The following is a 25,356-nucleotide window of genomic DNA, read 5'->3' as shown; positions in this document are numbered from 1 at the left end:
GGTACCGGGTTCGATTCCAGCTCCGGCCTCCCTGTGTGGAGTTTGCATGTTCTCCCCGGGCCTGCGTGGGTTTTCTCCGGGTGCTCCGGTTTTCTCCCACATTCCAAAAACATGCGTGGCAGGCTGATTGAACACTCTGAATTGTCCCTAGGTGTGAGTGTGAGTGCGAATGGTTGTTTGTTTCTGTGTGCCCTGCGATTGGCTGGCAACCGATTCAGGGTGTCCCCCGCCTACTGCCCGGAGACGGCTGGGATGGGCTCCAGCACCCCCCGCGACCCTAGTGAGGATCAAGCGGTACGGAAGATGAATGAATGAATGAATGAAGGATTTGATTATCCATCCACCTATTTTTTCTAAAGAGCTTCATCGATGTTGGTTGTCATGATTCGGTTTAGGGACCAACAGGTGGCACTGTAGGGCTCCCCTGGCAGCTGCACACCTGTTGGTCATAACTAATTAGGGCTTTAAAAGGACTACCAGCCCAAACACTCAGTGTTGGGTCATTGTTGCTTCTTGTTACTGTCATGTGTGTTGCTGTTTGCGCTTGGTTTCTGTCATGTTTAGCTTTAGTCATGGTTTTTGTTTGATACTTTGGACTTTTGTGTGTTTTGGATTTAGTTTTCTTTGTTTTAAATACAACTCTTCAAATACACCCTGCTCCTCCCTCCTGCCTGCTTTTTGGGGTCGCCTCGTTACGTGACATTGGTGAGTTTGTCCGTTAGACTGTTGACTGCGCATAGTTTGAACGGAAATACAACCTAGCATCACAACATACATACTGTATTTGTGAAAATTAGGTCATATTTTTAAAATGCCACTTTGCCTGTGGCTGTGCTAATTTTATACTGACTATACAATGTTGACAGTTTCACAGCCCGGACTGGATTTCAGTGGACTCGAACAACAATTTGGCATTGAATCAAAAAGCGTTCGTAAAATGTGTCTTAAGTCAACCAAATTTCCGAACCCATGAGCTCTATAGATCTTGGACCATATTTTACTGTTCGCGCTTATGTTTTTGTTTTGTTTTACACGCGGAGGCTGCGCATGTGTTGGCAGATTATCTCGTCCAGAATTCTGGCACTCCCACCGTGCATAACCCGGAAGTTTGTGCGCAACCACCAGTTTGAAAACATTCATACGACAGCTTCTTTCATGAGAATTCGTGTCTTGTGATCTTCTTCGGATGGCGCACGTCACAAAGAGCCTCGTATTGAACGCGACTTGTCTGTCCCGGCAGTCCCGTCACCGCGTGACGCCGCAACGACCTGATAATCGACGCGTTGTACATCGCACGATAGCGCCCTCTATCCGCGAGGCGGCCGCTGTCAGAATTACACCCGGCCTAGTGAAAACATCTTTGGCGGCGGATGGTCTGCGGTTGGTTGCGCGGTGCTGCACACCAGGGCGCCATCCGAGCCGCCGACGCCGAACGGACGCGCGTCCACCGGCTTGCCTCCTCCATGGCGGTGTGAGCGAGGATGCGACTGCCCTTCTCCATCTTTTTGTCGGTGTCCCTGTTCACGGCCGAGACCACTGCGGCGCTCTACCTGAGCTCCACGTACCATTCGGCGGGGGACAAGGTCTGGAAGCAGCTCACCTTGCTCTTCTCGCTGGTGCCGTCGATGCTAGTGCAGCTAGCCCTCATCTTTTTTCACCGGGACCTTGGCAGGGACCGTCCGTTCATCTTGCTCCTGCACATGCTGCAATTCGGACCCATCGTCAGGTCTGTGGTTTGGTTTATTTGTTTCTGTGATTAAAAACACACAAGGGGGAGCGCGTGCGTGCACGTTAGCTCCCGCGTGCATGCGGTCGTTTCCATTTGCTGATGCACTGATTTGCTTGCTGTAGCCAGCTGATCAATATTCGCTCATTTACGTGTTTTCCATGCCCTCGTTGCTGCTATCCATTGGGTCCACGAGCCATGGGCGCGCTGAAGGGGGGCTGGAAGGGGCAGGAATCCCTACAGATCTCTAATGCCTCTCCCCTCCCCACTTTAAACACACATGTACACCTCAGGCTGCATATCTACAGTTAAATATGGCATTAGGTTTTTGCAACAAACACGAGTATGTGAAAAAAAAATCATCAGCAAAAACACCATCTTATTTTCTGTCCAATAAGTCCGGGAGAAGAATGACATGCATATTTCATCGATGAGAATGTAATTATAATTTTTCTCTTTGAAGGTAAATTTCTGAGAGCTACTGAAAGATTTGTCTGCATCATGTTGTCAGAACCATGAGCGATGACATGAAAATGAAATCCATCAGAAAAAAAATGCTGTGAAATGTAAACCTAACCTCTGTCACGAATGATCGAAGCAAACAATGAAGTTGGTCCTTTAAGATCGGGCAGCGATCACACTGTTATCAGTGAAAATATAAAAAGTTGTCAGTAGCAGTGGCTACGCAAGATGGCTGCTCTGTGTTTGGAAAAACTGGATTACAGTTTTTGTAATTTGTTTTTTGCGAGTGGGCAGCACAGTGGATGACTGCTTTAGCACATCTGCTTCAGAATTCTGCGGTCATGGCTTCAAATGCTCTGACCTTCGTGTGTGGACTTTGCTTGTTTTCTCTGTGCCATTCTGGCTTTCTACTTTCCTCCCGTCTACCAAACACATGCATGGTAAATTATAATTCAAGATTTTAAATCAGGAGTTATCAGCCTTTTTGAAACAGAGCAGTTTGCTCTTGGCCAAAATCTGCCCGGATGAACTCTGGCACACCCGCAGGCATGGGTTATTTAGCATTTTAAAACAAAACGTTAAATGATATTATTTTAAATGCATGAATTGAAATCATTATTGTTCCTTCAAGGCAAGGAGAAAAGGGATGGAAATCATATTTCTGAATCCTTTTTTTGTTGCATTTTTTTAAGTGTACAATCTGAGGGAGCACTACTTCTGTGCAAAGCTTCTTTGTTCATGTTTTCCCCACTGATGGGGAAATCTTAACTGCAGATCACTTAGTGTGCAACAGCTGTGCACAAAAGTATTACTTCTGGCCATCTGCCTCCCAAATTGGGAATGATTCCCTGCTTGATAAAGCTTTCCGAAACATATTGCGTGCACAGATATGTTGCGACTAAATGGAAAAATGTGCACTTTGACCACTTTCGTCTTTTTTTAAAAAATGTATACATTTCATAAGTGCGAGACAATCTGATGCCTTTCTTTCTTTTTCCTCCTCGAGTGTACACACCGGCAAGGGGGATTGCATGCTTTCCGAGCGAAGAGCAGTTCTAAGAATAGCGTGTGACACCGTTGGCCTCCTTATCTTCTGACAACATGAGCTGAGAAGGGAAGTGGGCAGACGCATTTCCCCTTATCTGAGACAAAAAAAAAACTCCTTTTGGAATGCATGTACGACAGTTGGTGATATACACAACGTTTACATTCGAGATTTAAAAAAAAATGCAAACCACGAAATAAAAATGGCACAAAATGGTTGATACGTCAGTAACTTATGAAGAGGAAGAGCATTTCTTGGACTGCTTTTCACTGTACGTCCCAGGCATATCTGGTTGAACAGAAAGATGCATTATTTCTGGTCAGTAAAAAAATATCTGAACAATGAGGTGAAAGTGGATAAATTCCTACCCGCCTATTTGAATCTTGAAAAGAGTCTTTTGTTGATTGGGTTGCTGCTGACATTGACAAACATTTTATCAAGTGTGTTATATTCAAAGGTTTGCTGTCAGAAGTGGTCATTTATTTATTTATTTTGGTTTTTCGGTCAAGTCGCAGATTTTTTCTTTTTAAAATTGTTCTTGAAGACATTCGTTGATCGATTGACAAAAACCCTTCGATCAATCTCATGATGGTCATGAGAAAACAGACTCCTGTCAGAAGTGGGATTCGAACCCACGCCTCCAGTGGAGACTGCGACCTGAACGCAGCGCCTTAGACCTCTCGGCCATCCTGACACGCTGGTACCTTGGTCATTTATTTTTTTTGGTCTTTCGGTCAAGTCACGGTTATTTTAAATTGTTCTTCCAGACATTCGTTGATCGACTGACAAAAACCCTTCGATCAATCTCATGATGGTTCATGAGAAAACAGACACCTGTCAGAAGTGGGATTCGAACCCACGCCTCCAGTGGAGACTGCGACCTTAACGCAGCACCTTAGACCGCTCAGCCATCCTGACATGCTGGTGCCTTGGTCATTTATTTATTTTTTTTGGTTTTTCGGTCAAGTCGCGGATTTTTCATTTTTAAAATTGTTCTTGAAGACATTCGTTGATCGATTGACAAAAACCCTTCGATCAATCTCATGATGGTCATGAGAAAACAGACACCTGTCAGAAGTGGGATTCGAACCCACGCCTCCAGTGGAGACTGCGACCTTAACGCAGCGCCTTAGACCGCTCGGCCATCCTGACATGCTGGTACCTTGGTCATTTATTTATTTTTGGTCTTTCGGTCAAGTCACGGTTATATTGTTCTTGAAGACATTCGTTGATCGATTGACAAAAACCCTTTGATCAATCTCATGATGGTCATGAGAAAACAGACACCTGTCAGAAGTGGGATTCGAACCCACGCCTCCAGTGGAGACTGCGACCTTAACGCAGCGCCTTAGACCGCTCGGCCATCCTGACATGGTGGTGCCTTGGTCATTTATTTATTTTTTTTGGTTTTTCGGTCAAGTCGCGGATTTTTAATTTTTAAAATTGTTCTTGAAGACATTCGTTGATCGATTGACAAAAACGCTTCGATCAATCTCATGATGGTCATGAGAAAACAGACACCTGTCAGAAGTGGGATTCGAACCCACGCCTCCAGTGAAGACTGCGACCTTAACGCAGCGCCTTAGACCGCTCGGCCATCCTGACACGCTGATGCCTTGGTTTTTATTTTTTTTTTTGGTTTTTCGGTCAAGTCGCGGTTATATTAAATTGTTCTTCAGACATTCGTTGATCAATTGACAAAAACCCTTCGATCAATCTCATGATGGTCATGAGAAAGCAGACACCTGTCAGAAGTGGGATTCAAACCCACGCCTCCAGTGGAGACTGCAACCTTAACGCAGCGCCTTAGACCGCTCGGCCATCCTGACACGCTGATGCCTTGGTCATTTATTTATTTTTTTTGGTTTTTCGGTCAAGTCACGGTTATTTTAAATTGTTCTTCCAGACATTCGTTGATCGATTGACAAAAACCCTTTGATCAATCTCATGATCGTCATGAGAAAACACACACCTGTCAGAAGTGGGATTCGAACCCACGCCTCCAGTGGAGACTGCGACCTGAACGCAGCGCCTTAGACCGCTCGGCCATCCTGACATGCTGGTGCCTTGGTCATTTATTTTTTTTGGTTTTTCGGTCAAGTCACGGTTATTTTATATGATTCTTGAAGACATTCGTTGATCGATTGACAAAAACCCTTCGATCAATCTCATGATAAAACAGACACCTGTCAGAAGTGGGATTCGAACCCACGCCTCCAGTGGAGACTGCGACCTGAACACAGCGCCTTAGACCGCTCCGCCATCCTGACACGCTGATGCCTTGGTTTTTATTTTTTTTTGGTCTTTCGGTCAAGTCACGGTTATATTGTTCTTGAAGACATTCGTTGATCGATTGACAAAAAACCTTTGATCAATCTCATGATCGTCATGAGAAAACAGACCCCTGTCAGAAGTGGGATTCGAACCCACGCCTCCAGTGGAGACTGCGACCTGAACGCAGCGCCTTAGACCGCTCGGCCATCCTGACATGCTGATGCCTTGGTCTTTATTTTTTTTTTTTGGTTTTTTGGTCAAGTCACGGTTATTTTAAATCATTCTTGAAGACATTCTTTGATCGATTGACAAAAACCCTTCGATCAATCTCATGATGGTCATGAGAAAACAGACACCTGTCAGAAGTGGGATTCGAACCCACGCCTCCAGTGGAGACTGCGACCTGAACGCAGCGCCTTAGACCGCTCGGCCATCCTGACATGCTGATGCCTTGGTCTTTATTTTTTTTTGGTCTTTCGGTCAAGTCACGGTTATATTGTTCTTGAAGACATTCGTTGATCGATTGACAAAAACCCTTTGATCAATCTCATGATCCTCATGAGAAAACAGACACCTGTCAGAAGTGGGATTCGAACCCACGCCTCCAGTGGAGACTGCGACCTGAACGCAGCGCCTTAGACCGCTCGGCCATCCTGACATGCTGATGCCTTGGTCTTTATTTTTTTTTTGGTTTTTCGGTCAAGTCACGGTTATTTTAAACAGTTCTTTAAGACATTCGTTGATCGATTGACAAAAACCCTTCGATCAATCTCATGATGGTCATGAGAAAACAGACACCTGTCAGAAGTGGGATTCGAACCCACGCCTCCAGTGGAGACTGCGACCTTAACGCAGCGCCTTAGACCGCTCGGCCATCCTGACATGCTGATGCCTTGGTCTTTATTTTTTTTTTGGTTTTTTGGTCAAGTCACGGTTATTTTAAACAGTTCTTTAAGACATTCGTTGATCGATTGACAAAAACCCTTCGATCAATCTCATGATGGTCATGAGAAAACAGACACCTGTCAGAAGTGGGATTCGAACCCACGCCTCCAGTGGAGACTGCGACCTTAACGCAGCGCCTTAGACCGCTCGGCCATCCTGACATGCTGGTTCCTTGGTCATTTATTTATTTTTTTTGGGTTTTCGGTCAAGTCGCGGTTATTTTAAATCATTCTTGAAGACATTCGTTGATCGATTGACAAAAACCCTTCCATCAATCTCATGATCGTCATGAGAAAACAGACTCCTGTCAGAGGTGGGATTCGAACCCACGCCTCCAGTGGAGACTGCGACCTGAACGCAGCGCCTTAGACCGCTCGGCCATCCTGACACGCTGATGCCTTGGTTTTTATTTTTTTTTGGTCTTTCGGTCAAGTCACGGTTGTTCTTGAAGACATTTGTTGATCGATTGACAAAAACCCTTCGATCAATCTCATGATCGTCATGAGAAAACAGACCCCTGTCAGAAGTGGGATTCGAACCCACGCCTCCAGTGGAGACTGCGACCTGAACGCAGCGCCTTAGACCGCTCGGCCATCCTGACATGCTGATGCCTTGGTCTTTATTTTTTTTTTTTGGTTTTTTGGTCAAGTCACGGTTATTTTAAATCATTCTTGAAGACATTCTTTGATCGATTGACAAAAACCCTTCGATCAATCTCATGATGGTCATGAGAAAACAGACACCTGTCAGAAGTGGGATTCGAACCCACGCCTCCAGTGGAGACTGCGACCTTAACGCAGCGCCTTAGACCGCTCGGCCATCCTGACACGCTGATGCCATGGTTTTTATTTTTTTTTGGTCTTTCGGTCAAGTCACGGTTATATTGTTCTTGAAGACATTCGTTGATCGATTGACAAAAACCCTTTGATCAATCTCATGATCGTCATGAGAAAACAGACACCTGTCAGAAGTGGGATTCGAACCCACGCCTCCAGTGGAGACTGCGACCTTAACGCAGCGCCTTAGACCGCTCGGCCATCCTGACATGCTGATGCCTTGGTCTTTATTTTTTTTTTGGTTTTTTGGTCAAGTCACGGTTATTTTAAACAGTTCTTTAAGACATTCGTTGATCGATTGACAAAAACCCTTCGATCAATCTCATGATGGTCATGAGAAAACAGACACCTGTCAGAAGTGGGATTCGAACCCACGCCTCCAGTGGAGACTGCGACCTTGACGCAGCGCCTTAGACCGCTCGGCCATCCTGACATGCTGGTGCCTTGGTCATTTATTTATTTTTTTTGGTTTTTCGGTCAAGTCGCGGATTTTTTATTTTTAAAATTGTTCTTGAAGACATTCGTTGATCGATTGACAAAAACCCTTCGATCAATCTCATGATGGTCATGAGAAAACAGACACCTGTCAGAAGTGGGATTCGAACCCACGCCTCCAGTGGAGACTGCGACCTTAACGCAGCGCCTTAGACCGCTCGGCCATCCTGACATGCTGGTACCTTGGTCATTTATTTATTTTTGGTCTTTCGGTCAAGTCACGGTTATATTGTTCTTGAAGACATTCGTTGATCGATTGACAAAAACCCTTTGATCAATCTCATGATGGTCATGAGAAAACAGACACCTGTCAGAAGTGGGATTCGAACCCACGCCTCCAGTGGAGACTGCGACCTTAACGCAGCGCCTTAGACCGCTCGGCCATCCTGACATGGTGGTGCCTTGGTCATTTATTTATTTTTTTTGGTTTTTCGGTCAAGTCGCGGATTTTTAATTTTTAAAATTGTTCTTGAAGACATTCGTTGATCGATTGACAAAAACGCTTCGATCAATCTCATGATGGTCATGAGAAAACAGACACCTGTCAGAAGTGGGATTCGAACCCACGCCTCCAGTGAAGACTGCGACCTTAACGCAGCGCCTTAGACCGCTCGGCCATCCTGACACGCTGATGCCTTGGTTTTTATTTATTTTTTTGGTTTTTCGGTCAAGTCGCGGTTATATTAAATTGTTCTTCAGACATTCGTTGATCAATTGACAAAAACCCTTCGATCAATCTCATGATGGTCATGAGAAAGCAGACACCTGTCAGAAGTGGGATTCAAACCCACGCCTCCAGTGGAGACTGCAACCTTAACGCAGCGCCTTAGACCGCTCGGCCATCCTGACACGCTGATGCCTTGGTCATTTATTTATTTTTTTTGGTTTTTCGGTCAAGTCACGGTTATTTTAAATTGTTCTTCCAGACATTCGTTGATCGATTGACAAAAACCCTTTGATCAATCTCATGATGGTCATGAGAAAACAGACACCTGTCAGAAGTGGGATTCGAACCCACGCCTCCAGTGGAGACTGCGACCTTAACGCAGCGCCTTAGACCGCTCGGCCATCCTGACATGGTGGTGCCTTGGTCATTTATTTATTTTTTTTGGTTTTTCGGTCAAGTCGCGGATTTTTAATTTTTAAAATTGTTCTTGAAGACATTCGTTGATCGATTGACAAAAACGCTTCGATCAATCTCATGATGGTCATGAGAAAACAGACACCTGTCAGAAGTGGGATTCGAACCCACGCCTCCAGTGAAGACTGCGACCTTAACGCAGCGCCTTAGACCGCTCGGCCATCCTGACACGCTGATGCCTTGGTTTTTATTTATTTTTTTGGTTTTTCGGTCAAGTCGCGGTTATATTAAATTGTTCTTCAGACATTCGTTGATCAATTGACAAAAACCCTTCGATCAATCTCATGATGGTCATGAGAAAGCAGACACCTGTCAGAAGTGGGATTCAAACCCACGCCTCCAGTGGAGACTGCAACCTTAACGCAGCGCCTTAGACCGCTCGGCCATCCTGACACGCTGATGCCTTGGTCATTTATTTATTTTTTTTGGTTTTTCGGTCAAGTCACGGTTATTTTAAATTGTTCTTCCAGACATTCGTTGATCGATTGACAAAAACCCTTTGATCAATCTCATGATCGTCATGAGAAAACACACACCTGTCAGAAGTGGGATTCGAACCCACGCCTCCAGTGGAGACTGCGACCTGAACGCAGCGCCTTAGACCGCTCGGCCATCCTGACATGCTGGTGCCTTGGTCATTTATTTTTTTTGGTTTTTCGGTCAAGTCACGGTTATTTTATATTATTCTTGAAGACATTCTTTGATCGATTGACAAAAACCCTTCGATCAATCTCATGATAAAACAGACACCTGTCAGAAGTGGGATTCGAACCCACGCCTCCAGTGGAGACTGCGACCTGAACGCAGCGCCTTAGACCGCTCGGCCATCCTGACACGCTGATGCCTTGGTTTTTATTTTTTTTTGGTCTTTCGGTCAAGTCACGGTTATATTGTTCTTAAGACATTCGTTGATCGATTGACAAAAACCCTTCCATCAATCTCATGATCGTCATGAGAAAACAGACACCTGTCAGAAGTGGGATTCGAACCCACGCCTCCAGTGGAGACTGCGACCTTAACGCAGCGCCTTAGACCGCTCGGCCATCCTGACACGCTGATGCCATGGTTTTTATTTTTTTTTGGTCTTTCGGTCAAGTCACGGTTATATTGTTCTTGAAGACATTCGTTGATCGATTGACAAAAACCCTTTGATCAATCTCATGATCGTCATGAGAAAACAGACACCTGTCAGAAGTGGGATTCGAACCCACGCCTCCAGTGGAGACTGCGACCTGAACGCAGCGCCTTAGACCGCTCGGCCATCCTGACATGCTGATGCCTTGGTCTTTATTTTTTTTTTGGTTTTTCGGTCAAGTCACGGTTATTTTAAACAGTTCTTTAAGACATTCGTTGATCGATTGACAAAAACCCTTCGATCAATCTCATGATGGTCATGAGAAAACAGACACCTGTCAGAAGTGGGATTCGAACCCACGCCTCCAGTGGAGACTGCGACCTTAACGCAGCGCCTTAGACCGCTCGGCCATCCTGACATGCTGATGCCTTGGTCTTTATTTTTTTTTTGGTTTTTTGGTCAAGTCACGGTTATTTTAAACAGTTCTTTAAGACATTCGTTGATCGATTGACAAAAACCCTTCGATCAATCTCATGATGGTCATGAGAAAACAGACACCTGTCAGAAGTGGGATTCGAACCCACGCCTCCAGTGGAGACTGCGACCTTAACGCAGCGCCTTAGACCGCTCGGCCATCCTGACATGCTGGTTCCTTGGTCATTTATTTATTTTTTTTGGGTTTTCGGTCAAGTCGCGGTTATTTTAAATCATTCTTGAAGACATTCGTTGATCGATTGACAAAAACCCTTCCATCAATCTCATGATCGTCATGAGAAAACAGACTCCTGTCAGAGGTGGGATTCGAACCCACGCCTCCAGTGGAGACTGCGACCTGAACGCAGCGCCTTAGACCGCTCGGCCATCCTGACACGCTGATGCCTTGGTTTTTATTTTTTTTTGGTCTTTCGGTCAAGTCACGGTTGTTCTTGAAGACATTTGTTGATCGATTGACAAAAACCCTTCGATCAATCTCATGATCGTCATGAGAAAACAGACCCCTGTCAGAAGTGGGATTCGAACCCACGCCTCCAGTGGAGACTGCGACCTGAACGCAGCGCCTTAGACCGCTCGGCCATCCTGACATGCTGATGCCTTGGTCTTTATTTTTTTTTTTTGGTTTTTTGGTCAAGTCACGGTTATTTTAAATCATTCTTGAAGACATTCTTTGATCGATTGACAAAAACCCTTCGATCAATCTCATGATGGTCATGAGAAAACAGACACCTGTCAGAAGTGGGATTCGAACCCACGCCTCCAGTGGAGACTGCGACCTTAACGCAGCGCCTTAGACCGCTCGGCCATCCTGACACGCTGATGCCATGGTTTTTATTTTTTTTTGGTCTTTCGGTCAAGTCACGGTTATATTGTTCTTGAAGACATTCGTTGATCGATTGACAAAAACCCTTTGATCAATCTCATGATCGTCATGAGAAAACAGACACCTGTCAGAAGTGGGATTCGAACCCACGCCTCCAGTGGAGACTGCGACCTTAACGCAGCGCCTTAGACCGCTCGGCCATCCTGACATGCTGATGCCTTGGTCTTTATTTTTTTTTTGGTTTTTTGGTCAAGTCACGGTTATTTTAAACAGTTCTTTAAGACATTCGTTGATCGATTGACAAAAACCCTTCGATCAATCTCATGATGGTCATGAGAAAACAGACACCTGTCAGAAGTGGGATTCGAACCCACGCCTCCAGTGGAGACTGCGACCTTAACGCAGCGCCTTAGACCGCTCGGCCATCCTGACATGCTGGTTCCTTGGTCATTTATTTATTTTTTTTGGGTTTTCGGTCAAGTCGCGGTTATTTTAAATCATTCTTGAAGACATTCGTTGATCGATTGACAAAAACCCTTCCATCAATCTCATGATCGTCATGAGAAAACAGACTCCTGTCAGAGGTGGGATTCGAACCCACGCCTCCAGTGGAGACTGCGACCTGAACGCAGCGCCTTAGACCGCTCGGCCATCCTGACACGCTGATGCCTTGGTTTTTATTTTTTTTTGGTCTTTCGGTCAAGTCACGGTTGTTCTTGAAGACATTTGTTGATCGATTGACAAAAACCCTTCGATCAATCTCATGATCGTCATGAGAAAACAGACCCCTGTCAGAAGTGGGATTCGAACCCACGCCTCCAGTGGAGACTGCGACCTGAACGCAGCGCCTTAGACCGCTCGGCCATCCTGACATGCTGATGCCTTGGTCTTTATTTTTTTTTTTTGGTTTTTTGGTCAAGTCACGGTTATTTTAAATCATTCTTGAAGACATTCTTTGATCGATTGACAAAAACCCTTCGATCAATCTCATGATGGTCATGAGAAAACAGACACCTGTCAGAAGTGGGATTCGAACCCACGCCTCCAGTGGAGACTGCGACCTTAACGCAGCGCCTTAGACCGCTCGGCCATCCTGACACGCTGATGCCATGGTTTTTATTTTTTTTTGGTCTTTCGGTCAAGTCACGGTTATATTGTTCTTGAAGACATTCGTTGATCGATTGACAAAAACCCTTTGATCAATCTCATGATCGTCATGAGAAAACAGACACCTGTCAGAAGTGGGATTCGAACCCACGCCTCCAGTGGAGACTGCGACCTTAACGCAGCGCCTTAGACCGCTCGGCCATCCTGACATGCTGATGCCTTGGTCTTTTTTTTTTTTTTGGTTTTTCGGTCAAGTCACGGTTATTTTAAATTGTTCTTCCAGACATTCGTTGATCGATTGACAAAAACCCTTCGATCAATCTCATGATGGTCATGAGAAAACAGACACCTGTCAGAAGTGGGATTCGAACCCACGCCTCCAGTGGAGACTGCGACCTTAACGCAGCACCTTAGACCGCTCGGCCATCCTGACATGCTGGTGCCTTGGTCATTTATTTTTTTTGGTTTTTCGGTCAAGTCACGGTTATTTTATATCATTCTTGAAGACATTCTTTGATCGATTGACAAAAACCCTTCGATCAATCTCATGATAAAACAGACACCTGTCAGAAGTGGGATTCGAACCCACGCCTCCAGTGGAGACTGCGACCTGAACGCAGCGCCTTAGACCGCTCGGCCATCCTGACACGCTGATGCCTTGGTTTTTATTTTTTTTTGGTCTTTCGGTCAAGTCACGGTTATATTGTTCTTGAAGACATTCGTTGATCGATTGACAAAAACCCTTTGATCAATCTCATGATCGTCATGAGAAAACAGACACCTGTCAGAAGTGGGATTCGAACCCACGCCTCCAGTGGAGACTGCGACCTTAACGCAGCACCTTAGACCGCTCGGCCATCCTGACACGCTGATGCCTTGGTCTTTATTTTTTTTTTGGTTTTTCGGTCAAGTCGCGGTTATTTCAAATCATTCTTGAAGACATTCGTTGATCGATTGACAAAAACCCTTCCATCAATCTCATGATCGTCATGAGAAAACAGACTCCTGTCAGAAGTGGGATTCGAACCCACGCCTCCAGTGGAGACTGCGACCTGAACGCAGCGCCTTAGACCGCTCGGCCATCCTGACATGCTGATGCCTTGGTCTTTATTTTTTTTTTGGTTTTTCGGTCAAGTCGCGGTTATTTTAAATCATTCTTGAAGACATTCGTTGATCGATTGACAAAAACCCTTCGATCAATCTCATGATCGTCATGAGAAAACAGACCCCTGTCAGAAGTGGGATTCGAACCCACGCCTCCAGTGGAGACTGCGACCTTAACGCAGCGCCTTAGACCGCTCGGCCATCCTGACATGCTGGTTCCTTGGTCATTTATTTATTTGTTTTGGTTTTTCGGTCAAGTCGCGGTTATTTTAAATCATTCTTGAAGACATTCGTTGATCGATTGACAAAAACCCTTCGATCAATCTCATGATCGTCATGAGAAAACAGACCCCTGTCAGAAGTGGGATTCGAACCCACGCCTCCAGTGGAGACTGCGACCTGAACGCAGCGCCTTAGACCGCTCGGCCATCCTGACATGCTGGTTCCTTGGTCATTTATTTATTTTTTTTGGTTTTTCGGTCAAGTCGCGGTTATTTTAAATCATTCTTGAAGACATTCGTTGATCGATTGACAAAAACCCTTCGATCAATCTCATGATAAAACAGACACATGTCAGAAGTGGGATTCGAACCCACGCCTCCAGTGGAGACTGCGACCTGAACGCAGCACCTTAGACCGCTCGGCCATCCTGACATGCTGATGCCTTGGTCTTTATTTTTTTTTTGGTTTTTCGGTCAAGTCACGGTTATTTTAAACAGTTCTTTAAGACATTCGTTGATCGATTGACAAAAAAGCTTCGATCAATCTCATGATGGTCATGAGAAAACAGACACCTGTCAGAAGTGGGATTCGAACCCACGCCTCCAGTGGAGACTGCGACCTTAACACAGCGCCTTAGACCGCTCGGCCATCCTGACATGCTGGTGCCTTGGTCATTTATTTTTTTTGGTTTTTCGGTCAAGTCGCGGTTATTTTACATCATTCTTGAAGACATTCGTTGATCGATTGACAAAAACCCTTCGATCAATCTCATGATCGTCATGAGAAAACAGACCCCTGTCAGAAGTGGGATTCGAACCCACGCCTCCAGTGGAGACTGCGACCTGAACGCAGCACCTTAGACCGCTCGGCCATCCTGACATGCTGGTGCCTTGGTCATTTATTTTTTTTGGTTTTTCGGTCAAGTCACGGTTATTTTATATTATTCTTGAAGACATTCTTTGATCGATTGACAAAAACCCTTCGATCAATCTCATGATAAAACAGACACCTGTCAGAAGTGGGATTCGAACCCACGCCTCCAGTGGAGACTGCGACCTGAACGCAGCGCCTTAGACCGCTCGGCCATCCTGACACGCTGATGCCTTGGTTTTTATTTTTTTTTGGTCTTTCGGTCAAGTCACGGTTATATTGTTCTTGAAGACATTCGTTGATCGATTGACAAAAACCCTTTGATCAATCTCATGATCGTCATGAGAAAACAGACACCTGTCAGAAGTGGGATTCGAACCCACGCCTCCAGTGGAGACTGCGACCTTAACGCAGCACCTTAGACCGCTCGGCCATCCTGACATGCTGGTTCCTTGGTCATTTATTTATTTTTTTTGGTTTTTCGGTCAAGTCGCGGTTATTTCAAATCATTCTTGAAGACATTCGTTGATCGATTGACAAAAACCCTTCCATCAATCTCATGATCATCATGAGAAAACAGACTCCTGTCAGAAGTGGGATTCGAACCCACGCCTCCAGTGGAGACTGCGACCTGAACGCAGCACCTTAGACCGCTCGGCCATCCTGACATGCTGGTGCCTTGGTCATTTATTTTTTTTGGTTTTTCGGTCAAGTCACGGTTATTTTATATCATTCTTGAAGACATTCTTTGATCGATTGACAAAAACCCTTCGATCAATCTCATGATAAAACAGACACCTGTCAGAAGTGGGATTCGAACCCACGCCTCCAGTGGAGACTGCGACCTGAACGCAGCGCCTTAGACCGCTCGGCCATCCTGACACGCTGATGCCTTGGTTTTTATTTTTTTTTGGTCTTTCGGTCAAGTCACGGTTATATTGTTCTTGAAGACATTCGTTGATCGATTGACAAAAACCCTTTGATCAATCTCATGATCGTCATGAGAAAACAGACACCTGTCAGAAGTGGGATTCGAACCCACGCCTCCAGTGGAGACTGCGACCTTAACGCAGCACCTTAGACCGCTCGGCCATCCTGACACGCTGATGCCTTGGTCTTTATTTTTTTTTTGGTTTTTCGGTCAAGTCGCGGTTATTTCAAATCATTCTTGAAGACATTCGTTGATCGATTGACAAAAACCCTTCCATCAATCTCATGATCGTCATGAGAAAACAGACTCCTGTCAGAAGTGGGATTCGAACCCACGCCTCCAGTGGAGACTGCGACCTGAACGCAGCGCCTTAGACCGCTCGGCCATCCTGACATGCTGATGCCTTGGTCTTTATTTTTTTTTTGGTTTTTCGGTCAAGTCGCGGTTATTTTAAATGATTCTTGAAGACATTCGTTGATCGATTGACAAAAACCCTTCGATCAATCTCATGATCGTCATGAGAAAACAGACCCCTGTCAGAAGTGGGATTCGAACCCACGCCTCCAGTGGAGACTGCGACCTTAACGCAGCGCCTTAGACCGCTCGGCCATCCTGACATGCTGGTTCCATGGTCATTTATTTATTTGTTTTGGTTTTTCGGTCAAGTCGCGGTTATTTTAAATCATTCTTGAAGACATTCGTTGATCGATTGACAAAAACCCTTCGATCAATCTCATGATCGTCATGAGAAAACAGACCCCTGTCAGAAGTGGGATTCGAACCCACGCCTCCAGTGGAGACTGCGACCTGAACGCAGCGCCTTAGACCGCTCGGCCATCCTGACATGCTGGTTCCTTGGTCATTTATTTATTTTTTTTGGTTTTTCGGTCAAGTCGCGGTTATTTTAAATCATTCTTGAAGACATTCGTTGATCGATTGACAAAAACCCTTCGATCAATCTCATGATAAAACAGACACATGTCAGAAGTGGGATTCGAACCCACGCCTCCAGTGGAGACTGCGACCTGAACGCAGCACCTTAGACCGCTCGGCCATCCTGACATGCTGATGCCTTGGTCTTTATTTTTTTTTTGGTTTTTCGGTCAAGTCACGGTTATTTTAAACAGTTCTTTAAGACATTCGTTGATCGATTGACAAAAAAGCTTCGATCAATCTCATGATGGTCATGAGAAAACAGACACCTGTCAGAAGTGGGATTCGAACCCACGCCTCCAGTGGAGACTGCGACCTTAACACAGCGCCTTAGACCGCTCGGCCATCCTGACATGCTGGTGCCTTGGTCATTTATTTTTTTTGGTTTTTCGGTCAAGTCGCGGTTATTTTACATCATTCTTGAAGACATTCGTTGATCGATTGACAAAAACCCTTCGATCAATCTCATGATCGTCATGAGAAAACAGACCCCTGTCAGAAGTGGGATTCGAACCCACGCCTCCAGTGGAGACTGCGACCTGAACGCAGCACCTTAGACCGCTCGGCCATCCTGACATGCTGGTGCCTTGGTCATTTATTTTTTTTGGTTTTTCGGTCAAGTCACGGTTATTTTATATCATTCTTGAAGACATTCTTTGATCGATTGACAAAAACCCTTCGATCAATCTCATGATAAAACAGACACCTGTCAGAAGTGGGATTCGAACCCACGCCTCCAGTGGAGACTGCGACCTGAACGCAGCGCCTTAGACCGCTCGGCCATCCTGACACGCTGATGCCTTGGTTTTTATTTTTTTTTGGTCTTTCGGTCAAGTCACGGTTATATTGTTCTTGAAGACATTCGTTGATCGATTGACAAAAACCCTTTGATCAATCTCATGATCGTCATGAGAAAACAGACACCTGTCAGAAGTGGGATTCGAACCCACGCCTCCAGTGGAGACTGCGACCTTAACGCAGCGCCTTAGACCGCTCGGCCATCCTGACATGCTGGTTCCTTGGTCATTTATTTATTTTTTTTGGTTTTTCGGTCAAGTCGCGGTTATTTCAAATCATTCTTGAAGACATTCGTTGATCGATTGACAAAAACCCTTCCATCAATCTCATGATCGTCATGAGAAAACAGACTCCTGTCAGAAGTGGGATTCGAACCCACGCCTCCAGTGGAGACTGCGACCTGAACGCAGCGCCTTAGACCGCTCGGCCATCCTGACATGCTGATGCCTTGGTCTTTATTTTTTTTTTGGTTTTTCGGTCAAGTCGCGGTTATTTTAAATCATTCTTGAAGACATTCGTTGATCGATTGACAAAAACCCTTCGATCAATCTCATGATCGTCATGAGAAAACAGACCCCTGTCAGAAGTGGGATTCGAACCCACGCCTCCAGTGGAGACTGCGACCTGAACGCAGCGCCTTAGACCGCTCGGCCATCCTGACATGCTGGTTCCTTGGTCATTTATTTATTTTTTTTGGTTTTTCGGTCAAGTCGCGGTTATTTTAAATCATTCTTGAAGACATTCGTTGATCGATTGACAAAAACCCTTCGATCAATCTCATGATAAAACAGACACATGTCAGAAGTGGGATTCGAACCCACGCCTCCAGTGGAGACTGCGACCTGAACGCAGCGCCTTAGACCGCTCGGCCATCCTGACACGCTGATGCCTTGGTCTTTTTTTTTTTTTTGGTTTTTCGGTCAAGTCACGGTTATATTAAACAGTTCTTTAAGACATTCGTTGATCGATTGACAAAAAAGCTTCGATCAATCTCATGATGGTCATGAGAAAACAGACACCTGTCAGAAGTGGGATTCGAACCAACGCCTCCAGTGGAGACTGCGACCTTAACGCAGCGCCTTAGACCGCTCGGCCATCCTGACATGCTGGTGCCTTGGTCATTTATTTTTTTTGGTTTTTCGGTCAAGTCGCGGTTATTTTAAATCATTCTTGAAGACATTCGTTGATCGATTGACAAAAACCCTTCGATCAATCTCATGATCGTCATGAGAAAACAGACCCCTGTCAGAAGTGGGATTTGAACCCACGCCTCCAGTGGAGACTGCGACCTGAACGCAGCACCTTAGACCGCTCGGCCATCCTGACATGCTGGTGCCTTGGTCATTTATTTTTTTTGGTTTTTCGGTCAAGTCACGGTTATTTTATATGATTCTTGAAGACATTCGTTGATCGATTGACAAAAACCCTTCGATCAATCTCATAATAAAACAGACACCTGTCAGAAGTGGGATTCGAACCCACGCCTCCAGTGGAGACTGCGACCTGAACGCAGCGCCTTAGACCGCTCGGCCATCCTGACACGCTGATGCCTCGGTTTTTATTTTTTTTTTGGTCTTTCGGTCAAGTCACGGTTATATTGTTCTTGAAGACATTCGTTGATCGATTGACAAAAACCCTTTGATCAATCTCATGATCGTCATGAGAAAACAGACACCTGTCAGAAGCGGGATTCGAACCCACGCCACCAGTGGAGACTGCGACCTTAACGCAGCGCCTTAGACCGCTCGGCCATCCTGACATGCTGGTTCCTTGGTCATTTATTTATTGTTTTTGGTTTTTCGGTCAAGTCGCGGTTATTTTAAATCATTCTTGAAGACATTCGTTGATCGATTGACAAAAACCCTTCGATCAATCTCATGATAAAACAGACCCCTGTCAGAAGTGGGATTCGAACCCACGCCTCCAGCGGAGACTGCGACCTGAACGCAGCACCTTAGACCGCTCGGCCATCCTGACACGCTGATGCCTTGGTCTTTATTTTTTTTTTGGTTTTTCGGTCAAGTCACGGTTATTTTAAATTGTTCTTCCAGACATTCGTTGATCGATTGACAAAAACCCTTCGATCAATCTCATGATGGTCATGAGAAAACAGACACCTGTCAGAAGTGGGATTCGAACCCACGCCTCCAGCGGAGACTGCGACCTTAACGCAGCGCCTTAGACCGCTCGGCCATCCTGACATGCTGGTTCCTTGGTCATTTATTTATTTTTTTTGGTTTTTCGGTCAAGTCGCGGTTATTTTAAATCATTCTTGAAGACATTCGTTGATCGATTGACAAAAACCCTTCGATCAATCTCATGATGGTCATGAGAAAACAGACACCTGTCAGAAGTGGGATTCGAACCCACGCCTCCAGTGGAGACTGCGACCTTAACGCAGCGCCTTAGACCGCTCGGCCATCCTGACATGCTGGTGCCTTGGTCATTTATTTTTTTTGGTTTTTCGGTCAAGTCACGGTTATTTTAAAGAGTTCTTTAAGACATTCGTTGATCGATTGACAAAAACCCTTCGATCAATCTCATGATGGTCATGAGAAAACAGACACCTGTCAGAAGTGGGATTCGAACCCACGCCTCCAGTGGAGACTGCGACCTTAACGCAGCGCCTTAGACCGCTCGGACATCCTGACATGCTGGTGCCTTGGTCATTTATTTTTTTTGGTTTTTCGGTCAAGTCGCGGTTATTTCAAATCATTCTTGAAGACATTCGTTGATCGATTGACAAAAACCCTTCCATCAATCTCATGATCGTCATGAGAAAACAGACTCCTGTCAGAAGTGGGATTCGAACCCACGCCTCCAGTGGAGACTGCGACCTGAACGCAGCACCTTAGACCGCTCGGCCATCCTGACATGCTGGTGCCTTGGTCATTTATTTTTTTTGGTTTTTCGGTCAAGTCACGGTTATTTTATTTCATTCTTGAAGACATTCTTTGATCGATTGACAAAAACCCTTCGATCAATCTCATGATCGTCATGAGAAAACAGACTCCTGTCAGAGGTGGGATTCGAACCCACGCCTCCAGTGGAGACTGCGACCTGAACGCAGCGCCTTAGACCGCTCGGCCATCCTGACACGCTGATGCCTTGGTTTTTATTTTTTTTTGGTCTTTCGGTCAAGTCACGGTTATATTGTTCTTGAAGACATTCGTTGATCGATTGACAAAAACCCTTTGATCAATCTCATGATCGTCATGAGAAAACAGACACCTGTCAGAAGTGGGATTCGAACCCACGCCTCCAGTGGAGACTGCGACCTTAACGCAGCGCCTTAGACCGCTCGGCCATCCTGACATGCTGGTTCCTTGGTCATTTATTTATTTTTTTTGGTTTTTCGGTCAAGTCGCGGTTATTTCAAATCATTCTTGAAGACATTCGTTGATCGATTGACAAAAACCCTTCCATCAATCTCATGATCGTCATGAGAAAACAGACTCCTGTCAGAAGTGGGATTCGAACCCACGCCTCCAGTGGAGACTGCGACCTGAACGCAGCGCCTTAGACCGCTCGGCCATCCTGACATGCTGATGCCTTGGTCTTTATTTTTTTTTTGGTTTTTCGGTCAAGTCGCGGTTATTTTAAATCATTCTTGAAGACATTCGTTGATCGATTGACAAAAACCCTTCGATCAATCTCATGATCGTCATGAGAAAACAGACCCCTGTCAGAAGTGGGATTCGAACCCACGCCTCCAGTGGAGACTGCGACCTGAACGCAGCGCCTTAGACCGCTCGGCCATCCTGACATGCTGGTTCCTTGGTCATTTATTTATTTTTTTTGGTTTTTCGGTCAAGTCGCGGTTATTTTAAATCATTCTTGAAGACATTCGTTGATCGATTGACAAAAACACTTCGATCAATCTCATGATAAAACAGACACATGTCAGAAGTGGGATTCGAACCCACGCCTCCAGTGGAGACTGCGACCTGAACGCAGCGCCTTAGACCGCTCGGCCATCCTGACACGCTGATGCCTTGGTCTTTTTTTTTTTTTTGGTTTTTCGGTCAAGTCACGGTTATATTAAACAGTTCTTTAAGACATTCGTTGATCGATTGACAAAAAAGCTTCGATCAATCTCATGATGGTCATGAGAAAACAGACACCTGTCAGAAGTGGGATTCGAACCAACGCCTCCAGTGGAGACTGCGACCTTAACGCAGCGCCTTAGACCGCTCGGCCATCCTGACATGCTGGTGCCTTGGTCATTTATTTTTTTTGGTTTTTCGGTCAAGTCGCGGTTATTTTAAATCATTCTTGAAGACATTCGTTGATCGATTGACAAAAACCCTTCGATCAATCTCATGATCGTCATGAGAAAACAGACCCCTGTCAGAAGTGGGATTCGAACCCACGCCTCCAGTGGAGACTGCGACCTGAACGCAGCACCTTAGACCGCTCGGCCATCCTGACATGCTGGTGCATTGGTCATTTATTTTTTTTGGTTTTTCGGTCAAGTCACGGTTATTTTATATGATTCTTGAAGACATTCGTTGATCGATTGACAAAAACCCTTCGATCAATCTCATAATAAAACAGACACCTGTCAGAAGTGGGATTCGAACCCACGCCTCCAGTGGAGACTGCGACCTGAACGCAGCGCCTTAGACCGCTCGGCCATCCTGACACGCTGATGCCTCGGTTTTTATTTTTTTTTGGTCTTTCGGTCAAGTCACGGTTATATTGTTCTTGAAGACATTCGTTGATCGATTGACAAAAACCCTTTGATCAATCTCATGATCGTCATGAGAAAACAGACACCTGTCAGAAGCGGGATTCGAACCCACGCCACCAGTGGAGATTGCGACCTTAACGCAGCGCCTTAGACCGCTCGGCCATCCTGACATGCTGGTTCCTTGGTCATTTATTTATTGTTTTTGGTTTTTCGGTCAAGTCGCGGTTATTTTAAATCATTCTTGAAGACATTCGTTGATCGATTGACAAAAACCCTTCGATCAATCTCATGATAAAACAGACCCCTGTCAGAAGTGGGATTCGAACCCACGCCTCCAGCGGAGACTGCGACCTGAACGCAGCACCTTAGACCGCTCGGCCATCCTGACACGCTGATGCCTTGGTCTTTATTTTTTTTTTGGTTTTTCGGTCAAGTCACGGTTATTTTAAATTGTTCTTCCAGACATTCGTTGATCGATTGACAAAAACCCTTCGATCAATCTCATGATGGTCATGAGAAAACAGACACCTGTCAGAAGTGGGATTCGAACCCACGCCTCCAGTGGAGACTGCGACCTTAACGCAGCGCCTTAGACCGCTCGGCCATCCTGACATGCTGGTGCCTTGGTCATTTATTTTTTTTGGTTTTTCGGTCAAGTCACGGTTATATCATTCTTGAAGACATTCTTTGATCGATTGACAAAAACCCTTCGATCAATCTCATGATAAAACAGACACCTGTCAGAAGTGGGATTCGAACCCACGCCTCCAGTGGAGACTGCGACCTGAACGCAGCGCCTTAGACCGCTCGGCCATCCTGACACGCATGTGCCTTGGCCATTTTTTTTTTTGGTGTGTTTCGCTGATGTCCTTGGTCCTGTTTGATGTATTGATTCTTGAAGCCCCAGTCAATATATTGATTGGGGCTTTGGCACATTTTCTCTTTTTTTTCTTCTCTCTGTTGCTGATTTGCGTCATTAATTCTTTAAAAGGCACTTATGTTGATTGGATTACTAATTTTTTTGTTCTTATGAGGAGGATGACTGGTTATTCTGACAAAAAAATTTCGGAAGCCCGTTATGGTCCAAGGACTCCCATCAGACGTGGGATTTGATGTTCCTTTGACCTTTGTCTCTGAAAAGGTGTTTGGAGGCATTCTGGACCTACGGCAGCGTGGGCCGCGTTGAGGAATCCTATGTCAGCATCACCAGGAAGAAGCAGATGCCCCGGCGGGGCGAGCCAGAGGAGGTGGAGCGCCAGGTGGGCCAGGCCGAGGGCAAGTTGGTGACACACCGGGCGGCCTTCGCGCGCACCGCCGTCATGCAAGCCTTCCTGGGCTCGGCCCCGCAGCTCACCCTGCAGCTCTACATCTGTGTGCTGCAGCGAGGCGTGTCTGTCGGAAGAGGTGAGACGGATGGGGCGGATGCGGTCGGGGTCCGAGTCACCGGCAAACGAGATGATCGCGGATGAATTTCAAGGTGTATCTGGCTGGACTTGTGTTTTTTGTCCAGGCACTTTGATGGTGATCTCCTTGCTGTCCATCGTGTACGGCGCCCTCCGCTGCAACATCCTGGCCATCAAGATCAAATACGATGAATACCAAGTGTCCATGAGTCCCTCGGCCTACTTGTGCATCTTCATGTGGCGCAGCTGCGAGATCGCCAGCCGTGTGGTGGTGCTGGTTCTGTTCAGCTCGGTCTTGAAAGTCTGGGTGCTTCCCGTGGTTGTGGTCAACTTCCTCGCCTTCTTCTTCTACCCGTGGATCCTATTCTGGAGGAGCCATTCGCCCTTCCCGCAGCACATCGAGAAGACTCTGACGCACGTGGGCACCGCCGTCGTGCTGTGTATGCTCACCTTCCTGTACGCCGGCATCAATATGTTCTGCTGGTCGGCCGTGCAGGTCAAGCTCAGCGACCCCGACCTGATCAACAAGTCCCAGAACTGGTACCGCATGGTGGTGTACTACATGGTGCGTTTCATCGAAAACGCCTCGCTGCTGCTGATCTGGTACATCTACAGGACGGACTTTTATGAGTTCATGTCGGCGCCGCTACTGATGCTGGAGCTACTGGGGGCCTATGGGGCCTGCATTTTTTTCATGCTGGTCTTTTACCAGTCCTGCCACCCGTGTCGTCGGCTTTTCATGTCCAGCATGAGCCAGGGCTTCGAGGACTGCTGCGCCCTCCTCTGCCTTTCGTGCAGCTCCGCTGAGTTGACCATCGACCCCCACAAGGAGGTTGGGCCCCGCGGCGAAGTCGGCAGCTCTGCCGGCGCACGTTGCAACATTCCGAATGACCGGGGCCGAGAACCGTTGAATGGTGGCGGCCGCACTGCTTGACCTTAAAGTGCCCCGCTGACTACTTAGCATGTTTACACTTCAATCCTTCATCAAATTGGACTCTTTTGTACCATTCTTATAGCACACGCATCCTTGAACTTGCATCATGCCGGTTCATTTAAATTCATGATGTATTTTGGTAGCCTACAGATAAACCATGAGATTGGTTTTTTATGGGGAAAATAGTGAAAATACCAGTGGGGCTGAATGAATCTGAAAAAAAAAATCTAAGTGCCATTTTTTTCTTGAAATGTGCGATTGCAATTTAATGTGTTTATTATTTTTAAAGGTCCTCTTGCAATGTATTTTTTTAGCAATAAATTAATATGGATCACAATAATCAACATCCAATTTAATAATCATAAATGTTTTGCTCTTACAGGTTAGGCTTATGCTACAATAATGTATAATGAACCATGAATGAATGTAAAATATCCATCCATGCATTTTCTAAACCGTTTATACTGACAAGGGTCGCGGGCGTGCTGGAACCTATCCAAGCCGACTTTGGGCAAGAATATTTGCATGTATGAATTCATCCCAAATGGCTTTTGGTGGGGTTCCGAAACACACTCGAAAAAAAAGTCTGTCGGAACCCGGTGGACCATATTTGGCATGCATGCATGTGTGTTTGCGCATGCATGGATTTAATGAAGGATACCCCTCACTCGACCCCGGTTTTATGGCTGCCTGCATTGCCCCCCCCCCCTTGTAACTAAGCTTTAAAAGCGTTGCTGTTGTTGTGTAATGTGCAGTATGTCAGACTAAAATCACCAAATACACAACTGTAACGCGCATTTATTTTGCACGTTTGTACAACCAAACCGAGATATTCCGTTTGCCTCCCTCCTGCTTCAGTCAGTCGGCGAGTTTACGTCTCAAGTGTGTGCGTGAAGAACATTTTTACCAAGAGCACACGCACGCGCATATATCCTTTATGTGGCAGTGTGTTAAGTGTTGTTTTTCTTATTACATATCAAACTGAAATGCATTTAAAAGATGAAATGCTACTTAAAATGTAATAAATCTATATTTGTACCTTGA

General features: G+C 45.8%; 1 protein-coding gene, 1 long non-coding RNA gene and 86 other non-coding genes across 90 annotated transcripts in view; 1 reads left to right on the top strand and 87 right to left on the bottom strand.

Annotated features, from left to right (window-relative positions):
* The window catches only part of LOC127611705 (uncharacterized), an 11,118-nt gene extending 1,502 nt beyond the window's left edge, over positions 1 to 9,616 (bottom strand). The window contains exon 1 of one of the 2 annotated variants that reach the window (XR_007965427.1): positions 9,508 to 9,616. This is a non-coding gene — a long non-coding RNA (uncharacterized LOC127611705). Of the gene's footprint in view, positions 1 to 5,252; positions 5,348 to 9,507 lie in introns of those variants that run through there. The other variant, XR_007965426.1, reaches the window with a different exon arrangement.
* On the top strand, positions 1,111 to 25,356 carry xk (X-linked Kx blood group (McLeod syndrome)). 2 transcript variants are annotated; one of them, XM_052082401.1, is made up of 4 exons: positions 1,111 to 1,726; positions 23,117 to 23,379; positions 23,486 to 23,796; positions 23,875 to 25,356. In XM_052082401.1, exons 1-4 carry the CDS (start codon positions 1,482 to 1,484, stop codon positions 24,310 to 24,312), a joined length of 1,257 nt encoding a protein of 418 aa, XP_051938361.1. In that variant the 5' UTR covers positions 1,111 to 1,481; the 3' UTR covers positions 24,313 to 25,356. The 2 variants fall into 2 exon arrangements, with proteins under 2 accessions (XP_051938361.1, XP_051938360.1); XM_052082400.1 differs by having other exon boundaries at positions 1,112 to 1,726; positions 23,486 to 25,356.
* Positions 3,845 to 3,927, bottom strand: trnal-cag (transfer RNA leucine (anticodon CAG)). Its single transcript has one exon. It is a non-coding gene; the product is annotated as a tRNA-Leu (tRNA).
* On the bottom strand, positions 4,069 to 4,151 carry trnal-aag (transfer RNA leucine (anticodon AAG)). Its single transcript has one exon. It is a non-coding gene; the product is annotated as a tRNA-Leu (tRNA).
* Positions 4,303 to 4,385, bottom strand: trnal-aag (transfer RNA leucine (anticodon AAG)). The gene has a single exon. It is a non-coding gene; the product is annotated as a tRNA-Leu (tRNA).
* trnal-aag (transfer RNA leucine (anticodon AAG)) lies at positions 4,522 to 4,604 on the bottom strand. The gene has a single exon. It is a non-coding gene; the product is annotated as a tRNA-Leu (tRNA).
* trnal-aag (transfer RNA leucine (anticodon AAG)) lies at positions 4,756 to 4,838 on the bottom strand. Its single transcript has one exon. It is a non-coding gene; the product is annotated as a tRNA-Leu (tRNA).
* trnal-aag (transfer RNA leucine (anticodon AAG)) lies at positions 4,980 to 5,062 on the bottom strand. Its single transcript has one exon. It is a non-coding gene; the product is annotated as a tRNA-Leu (tRNA).
* Positions 5,207 to 5,289, bottom strand: trnal-cag (transfer RNA leucine (anticodon CAG)). Its single transcript has one exon. It is a non-coding gene; the product is annotated as a tRNA-Leu (tRNA).
* On the bottom strand, positions 5,421 to 5,503 carry trnal-cag (transfer RNA leucine (anticodon CAG)). Its single transcript has one exon. It is a non-coding gene; the product is annotated as a tRNA-Leu (tRNA).
* Positions 5,639 to 5,721, bottom strand: trnal-cag (transfer RNA leucine (anticodon CAG)). The gene has a single exon. It is a non-coding gene; the product is annotated as a tRNA-Leu (tRNA).
* trnal-cag (transfer RNA leucine (anticodon CAG)) lies at positions 5,865 to 5,947 on the bottom strand. The gene has a single exon. It is a non-coding gene; the product is annotated as a tRNA-Leu (tRNA).
* On the bottom strand, positions 6,083 to 6,165 carry trnal-cag (transfer RNA leucine (anticodon CAG)). The gene has a single exon. It is a non-coding gene; the product is annotated as a tRNA-Leu (tRNA).
* On the bottom strand, positions 6,307 to 6,389 carry trnal-aag (transfer RNA leucine (anticodon AAG)). The gene has a single exon. It is a non-coding gene; the product is annotated as a tRNA-Leu (tRNA).
* trnal-aag (transfer RNA leucine (anticodon AAG)) lies at positions 6,531 to 6,613 on the bottom strand. The gene has a single exon. It is a non-coding gene; the product is annotated as a tRNA-Leu (tRNA).
* Positions 6,758 to 6,840, bottom strand: trnal-cag (transfer RNA leucine (anticodon CAG)). The gene has a single exon. It is a non-coding gene; the product is annotated as a tRNA-Leu (tRNA).
* trnal-cag (transfer RNA leucine (anticodon CAG)) lies at positions 6,971 to 7,053 on the bottom strand. The gene has a single exon. It is a non-coding gene; the product is annotated as a tRNA-Leu (tRNA).
* trnal-aag (transfer RNA leucine (anticodon AAG)) lies at positions 7,197 to 7,279 on the bottom strand. The gene has a single exon. It is a non-coding gene; the product is annotated as a tRNA-Leu (tRNA).
* Positions 7,415 to 7,497, bottom strand: trnal-aag (transfer RNA leucine (anticodon AAG)). Its single transcript has one exon. It is a non-coding gene; the product is annotated as a tRNA-Leu (tRNA).
* Positions 7,639 to 7,721, bottom strand: trnal-aag (transfer RNA leucine (anticodon AAG)). The gene has a single exon. It is a non-coding gene; the product is annotated as a tRNA-Leu (tRNA).
* On the bottom strand, positions 7,873 to 7,955 carry trnal-aag (transfer RNA leucine (anticodon AAG)). The gene has a single exon. It is a non-coding gene; the product is annotated as a tRNA-Leu (tRNA).
* trnal-aag (transfer RNA leucine (anticodon AAG)) lies at positions 8,092 to 8,174 on the bottom strand. The gene has a single exon. It is a non-coding gene; the product is annotated as a tRNA-Leu (tRNA).
* trnal-aag (transfer RNA leucine (anticodon AAG)) lies at positions 8,326 to 8,408 on the bottom strand. The gene has a single exon. It is a non-coding gene; the product is annotated as a tRNA-Leu (tRNA).
* On the bottom strand, positions 8,550 to 8,632 carry trnal-aag (transfer RNA leucine (anticodon AAG)). Its single transcript has one exon. It is a non-coding gene; the product is annotated as a tRNA-Leu (tRNA).
* trnal-aag (transfer RNA leucine (anticodon AAG)) lies at positions 8,777 to 8,859 on the bottom strand. The gene has a single exon. It is a non-coding gene; the product is annotated as a tRNA-Leu (tRNA).
* trnal-aag (transfer RNA leucine (anticodon AAG)) lies at positions 9,011 to 9,093 on the bottom strand. The gene has a single exon. It is a non-coding gene; the product is annotated as a tRNA-Leu (tRNA).
* On the bottom strand, positions 9,235 to 9,317 carry trnal-aag (transfer RNA leucine (anticodon AAG)). The gene has a single exon. It is a non-coding gene; the product is annotated as a tRNA-Leu (tRNA).
* On the bottom strand, positions 9,462 to 9,544 carry trnal-cag (transfer RNA leucine (anticodon CAG)). Its single transcript has one exon. It is a non-coding gene; the product is annotated as a tRNA-Leu (tRNA).
* trnal-cag (transfer RNA leucine (anticodon CAG)) lies at positions 9,676 to 9,758 on the bottom strand. The gene has a single exon. It is a non-coding gene; the product is annotated as a tRNA-Leu (tRNA).
* trnal-aag (transfer RNA leucine (anticodon AAG)) lies at positions 9,893 to 9,975 on the bottom strand. Its single transcript has one exon. It is a non-coding gene; the product is annotated as a tRNA-Leu (tRNA).
* trnal-cag (transfer RNA leucine (anticodon CAG)) lies at positions 10,111 to 10,193 on the bottom strand. Its single transcript has one exon. It is a non-coding gene; the product is annotated as a tRNA-Leu (tRNA).
* trnal-aag (transfer RNA leucine (anticodon AAG)) lies at positions 10,335 to 10,417 on the bottom strand. Its single transcript has one exon. It is a non-coding gene; the product is annotated as a tRNA-Leu (tRNA).
* On the bottom strand, positions 10,559 to 10,641 carry trnal-aag (transfer RNA leucine (anticodon AAG)). The gene has a single exon. It is a non-coding gene; the product is annotated as a tRNA-Leu (tRNA).
* trnal-cag (transfer RNA leucine (anticodon CAG)) lies at positions 10,786 to 10,868 on the bottom strand. The gene has a single exon. It is a non-coding gene; the product is annotated as a tRNA-Leu (tRNA).
* On the bottom strand, positions 10,999 to 11,081 carry trnal-cag (transfer RNA leucine (anticodon CAG)). Its single transcript has one exon. It is a non-coding gene; the product is annotated as a tRNA-Leu (tRNA).
* On the bottom strand, positions 11,225 to 11,307 carry trnal-aag (transfer RNA leucine (anticodon AAG)). The gene has a single exon. It is a non-coding gene; the product is annotated as a tRNA-Leu (tRNA).
* Positions 11,443 to 11,525, bottom strand: trnal-aag (transfer RNA leucine (anticodon AAG)). The gene has a single exon. It is a non-coding gene; the product is annotated as a tRNA-Leu (tRNA).
* Positions 11,667 to 11,749, bottom strand: trnal-aag (transfer RNA leucine (anticodon AAG)). The gene has a single exon. It is a non-coding gene; the product is annotated as a tRNA-Leu (tRNA).
* trnal-cag (transfer RNA leucine (anticodon CAG)) lies at positions 11,894 to 11,976 on the bottom strand. The gene has a single exon. It is a non-coding gene; the product is annotated as a tRNA-Leu (tRNA).
* On the bottom strand, positions 12,107 to 12,189 carry trnal-cag (transfer RNA leucine (anticodon CAG)). Its single transcript has one exon. It is a non-coding gene; the product is annotated as a tRNA-Leu (tRNA).
* trnal-aag (transfer RNA leucine (anticodon AAG)) lies at positions 12,333 to 12,415 on the bottom strand. Its single transcript has one exon. It is a non-coding gene; the product is annotated as a tRNA-Leu (tRNA).
* Positions 12,551 to 12,633, bottom strand: trnal-aag (transfer RNA leucine (anticodon AAG)). The gene has a single exon. It is a non-coding gene; the product is annotated as a tRNA-Leu (tRNA).
* Positions 12,775 to 12,857, bottom strand: trnal-aag (transfer RNA leucine (anticodon AAG)). Its single transcript has one exon. It is a non-coding gene; the product is annotated as a tRNA-Leu (tRNA).
* Positions 12,989 to 13,071, bottom strand: trnal-cag (transfer RNA leucine (anticodon CAG)). The gene has a single exon. It is a non-coding gene; the product is annotated as a tRNA-Leu (tRNA).
* Positions 13,207 to 13,289, bottom strand: trnal-aag (transfer RNA leucine (anticodon AAG)). The gene has a single exon. It is a non-coding gene; the product is annotated as a tRNA-Leu (tRNA).
* Positions 13,431 to 13,513, bottom strand: trnal-cag (transfer RNA leucine (anticodon CAG)). Its single transcript has one exon. It is a non-coding gene; the product is annotated as a tRNA-Leu (tRNA).
* trnal-aag (transfer RNA leucine (anticodon AAG)) lies at positions 13,655 to 13,737 on the bottom strand. Its single transcript has one exon. It is a non-coding gene; the product is annotated as a tRNA-Leu (tRNA).
* trnal-cag (transfer RNA leucine (anticodon CAG)) lies at positions 13,882 to 13,964 on the bottom strand. The gene has a single exon. It is a non-coding gene; the product is annotated as a tRNA-Leu (tRNA).
* On the bottom strand, positions 14,100 to 14,182 carry trnal-cag (transfer RNA leucine (anticodon CAG)). The gene has a single exon. It is a non-coding gene; the product is annotated as a tRNA-Leu (tRNA).
* On the bottom strand, positions 14,324 to 14,406 carry trnal-aag (transfer RNA leucine (anticodon AAG)). Its single transcript has one exon. It is a non-coding gene; the product is annotated as a tRNA-Leu (tRNA).
* On the bottom strand, positions 14,547 to 14,629 carry trnal-cag (transfer RNA leucine (anticodon CAG)). The gene has a single exon. It is a non-coding gene; the product is annotated as a tRNA-Leu (tRNA).
* trnal-cag (transfer RNA leucine (anticodon CAG)) lies at positions 14,761 to 14,843 on the bottom strand. The gene has a single exon. It is a non-coding gene; the product is annotated as a tRNA-Leu (tRNA).
* Positions 14,979 to 15,061, bottom strand: trnal-aag (transfer RNA leucine (anticodon AAG)). The gene has a single exon. It is a non-coding gene; the product is annotated as a tRNA-Leu (tRNA).
* trnal-cag (transfer RNA leucine (anticodon CAG)) lies at positions 15,206 to 15,288 on the bottom strand. Its single transcript has one exon. It is a non-coding gene; the product is annotated as a tRNA-Leu (tRNA).
* trnal-cag (transfer RNA leucine (anticodon CAG)) lies at positions 15,420 to 15,502 on the bottom strand. Its single transcript has one exon. It is a non-coding gene; the product is annotated as a tRNA-Leu (tRNA).
* On the bottom strand, positions 15,638 to 15,720 carry trnal-aag (transfer RNA leucine (anticodon AAG)). Its single transcript has one exon. It is a non-coding gene; the product is annotated as a tRNA-Leu (tRNA).
* Positions 15,862 to 15,944, bottom strand: trnal-cag (transfer RNA leucine (anticodon CAG)). The gene has a single exon. It is a non-coding gene; the product is annotated as a tRNA-Leu (tRNA).
* trnal-aag (transfer RNA leucine (anticodon AAG)) lies at positions 16,086 to 16,168 on the bottom strand. Its single transcript has one exon. It is a non-coding gene; the product is annotated as a tRNA-Leu (tRNA).
* On the bottom strand, positions 16,313 to 16,395 carry trnal-cag (transfer RNA leucine (anticodon CAG)). The gene has a single exon. It is a non-coding gene; the product is annotated as a tRNA-Leu (tRNA).
* Positions 16,531 to 16,613, bottom strand: trnal-cag (transfer RNA leucine (anticodon CAG)). Its single transcript has one exon. It is a non-coding gene; the product is annotated as a tRNA-Leu (tRNA).
* On the bottom strand, positions 16,755 to 16,837 carry trnal-aag (transfer RNA leucine (anticodon AAG)). The gene has a single exon. It is a non-coding gene; the product is annotated as a tRNA-Leu (tRNA).
* Positions 16,978 to 17,060, bottom strand: trnal-cag (transfer RNA leucine (anticodon CAG)). Its single transcript has one exon. It is a non-coding gene; the product is annotated as a tRNA-Leu (tRNA).
* Positions 17,192 to 17,274, bottom strand: trnal-cag (transfer RNA leucine (anticodon CAG)). Its single transcript has one exon. It is a non-coding gene; the product is annotated as a tRNA-Leu (tRNA).
* On the bottom strand, positions 17,410 to 17,492 carry trnal-aag (transfer RNA leucine (anticodon AAG)). The gene has a single exon. It is a non-coding gene; the product is annotated as a tRNA-Leu (tRNA).
* Positions 17,637 to 17,719, bottom strand: trnal-cag (transfer RNA leucine (anticodon CAG)). Its single transcript has one exon. It is a non-coding gene; the product is annotated as a tRNA-Leu (tRNA).
* trnal-cag (transfer RNA leucine (anticodon CAG)) lies at positions 17,861 to 17,943 on the bottom strand. Its single transcript has one exon. It is a non-coding gene; the product is annotated as a tRNA-Leu (tRNA).
* trnal-cag (transfer RNA leucine (anticodon CAG)) lies at positions 18,079 to 18,161 on the bottom strand. The gene has a single exon. It is a non-coding gene; the product is annotated as a tRNA-Leu (tRNA).
* Positions 18,303 to 18,385, bottom strand: trnal-aag (transfer RNA leucine (anticodon AAG)). Its single transcript has one exon. It is a non-coding gene; the product is annotated as a tRNA-Leu (tRNA).
* On the bottom strand, positions 18,526 to 18,608 carry trnal-cag (transfer RNA leucine (anticodon CAG)). The gene has a single exon. It is a non-coding gene; the product is annotated as a tRNA-Leu (tRNA).
* On the bottom strand, positions 18,740 to 18,822 carry trnal-cag (transfer RNA leucine (anticodon CAG)). Its single transcript has one exon. It is a non-coding gene; the product is annotated as a tRNA-Leu (tRNA).
* On the bottom strand, positions 18,959 to 19,041 carry trnal-aag (transfer RNA leucine (anticodon AAG)). Its single transcript has one exon. It is a non-coding gene; the product is annotated as a tRNA-Leu (tRNA).
* Positions 19,177 to 19,259, bottom strand: trnal-cag (transfer RNA leucine (anticodon CAG)). Its single transcript has one exon. It is a non-coding gene; the product is annotated as a tRNA-Leu (tRNA).
* On the bottom strand, positions 19,401 to 19,483 carry trnal-aag (transfer RNA leucine (anticodon AAG)). The gene has a single exon. It is a non-coding gene; the product is annotated as a tRNA-Leu (tRNA).
* Positions 19,628 to 19,710, bottom strand: trnal-aag (transfer RNA leucine (anticodon AAG)). Its single transcript has one exon. It is a non-coding gene; the product is annotated as a tRNA-Leu (tRNA).
* trnal-aag (transfer RNA leucine (anticodon AAG)) lies at positions 19,851 to 19,933 on the bottom strand. The gene has a single exon. It is a non-coding gene; the product is annotated as a tRNA-Leu (tRNA).
* trnal-cag (transfer RNA leucine (anticodon CAG)) lies at positions 20,074 to 20,156 on the bottom strand. Its single transcript has one exon. It is a non-coding gene; the product is annotated as a tRNA-Leu (tRNA).
* trnal-cag (transfer RNA leucine (anticodon CAG)) lies at positions 20,297 to 20,379 on the bottom strand. Its single transcript has one exon. It is a non-coding gene; the product is annotated as a tRNA-Leu (tRNA).
* trnal-aag (transfer RNA leucine (anticodon AAG)) lies at positions 20,515 to 20,597 on the bottom strand. Its single transcript has one exon. It is a non-coding gene; the product is annotated as a tRNA-Leu (tRNA).
* trnal-cag (transfer RNA leucine (anticodon CAG)) lies at positions 20,742 to 20,824 on the bottom strand. Its single transcript has one exon. It is a non-coding gene; the product is annotated as a tRNA-Leu (tRNA).
* trnal-cag (transfer RNA leucine (anticodon CAG)) lies at positions 20,966 to 21,048 on the bottom strand. Its single transcript has one exon. It is a non-coding gene; the product is annotated as a tRNA-Leu (tRNA).
* trnal-cag (transfer RNA leucine (anticodon CAG)) lies at positions 21,184 to 21,266 on the bottom strand. Its single transcript has one exon. It is a non-coding gene; the product is annotated as a tRNA-Leu (tRNA).
* On the bottom strand, positions 21,408 to 21,490 carry trnal-aag (transfer RNA leucine (anticodon AAG)). The gene has a single exon. It is a non-coding gene; the product is annotated as a tRNA-Leu (tRNA).
* trnal-cag (transfer RNA leucine (anticodon CAG)) lies at positions 21,631 to 21,713 on the bottom strand. The gene has a single exon. It is a non-coding gene; the product is annotated as a tRNA-Leu (tRNA).
* Positions 21,845 to 21,927, bottom strand: trnal-cag (transfer RNA leucine (anticodon CAG)). Its single transcript has one exon. It is a non-coding gene; the product is annotated as a tRNA-Leu (tRNA).
* Positions 22,063 to 22,145, bottom strand: trnal-aag (transfer RNA leucine (anticodon AAG)). The gene has a single exon. It is a non-coding gene; the product is annotated as a tRNA-Leu (tRNA).
* On the bottom strand, positions 22,281 to 22,363 carry trnal-cag (transfer RNA leucine (anticodon CAG)). Its single transcript has one exon. It is a non-coding gene; the product is annotated as a tRNA-Leu (tRNA).
* On the bottom strand, positions 22,505 to 22,587 carry trnal-aag (transfer RNA leucine (anticodon AAG)). The gene has a single exon. It is a non-coding gene; the product is annotated as a tRNA-Leu (tRNA).
* trnal-cag (transfer RNA leucine (anticodon CAG)) lies at positions 22,714 to 22,796 on the bottom strand. The gene has a single exon. It is a non-coding gene; the product is annotated as a tRNA-Leu (tRNA).

The sequence above is a fragment of the Hippocampus zosterae genome, chromosome 12 (assembly GCF_025434085.1).
Source record: "Hippocampus zosterae strain Florida chromosome 12, ASM2543408v3, whole genome shotgun sequence".
Lineage (NCBI taxonomy): Eukaryota > Metazoa > Chordata > Actinopteri > Syngnathiformes > Syngnathidae > Hippocampus > Hippocampus zosterae.
Note: the sequence above shows the minus strand (reverse complement) of the source record. Positions and strands in the feature narration are given on the sequence as shown.

Bases quoted from the DNA above. Each gene is read 5' to 3' on its own strand.
- xk (XM_052082400.1), top strand. From the start codon at position 1,482: ATGCGACTGCCCTTCTCCATCTTTTTGTCGGTGTCCCTGTTCACGGCC. The intron at 1,727-23,116 runs GTCTGTGGTTTG...GTCTCTGAAAAG, and splicing joins CAATTCGGACCCATCGTCAG to GTGTTTGGAGGCATTCTGGA. The intron at 23,380-23,485 runs GTGAGACGGATG...TTTTTTGTCCAG, and splicing joins AGGCGTGTCTGTCGGAAGAG to GCACTTTGATGGTGATCTCC.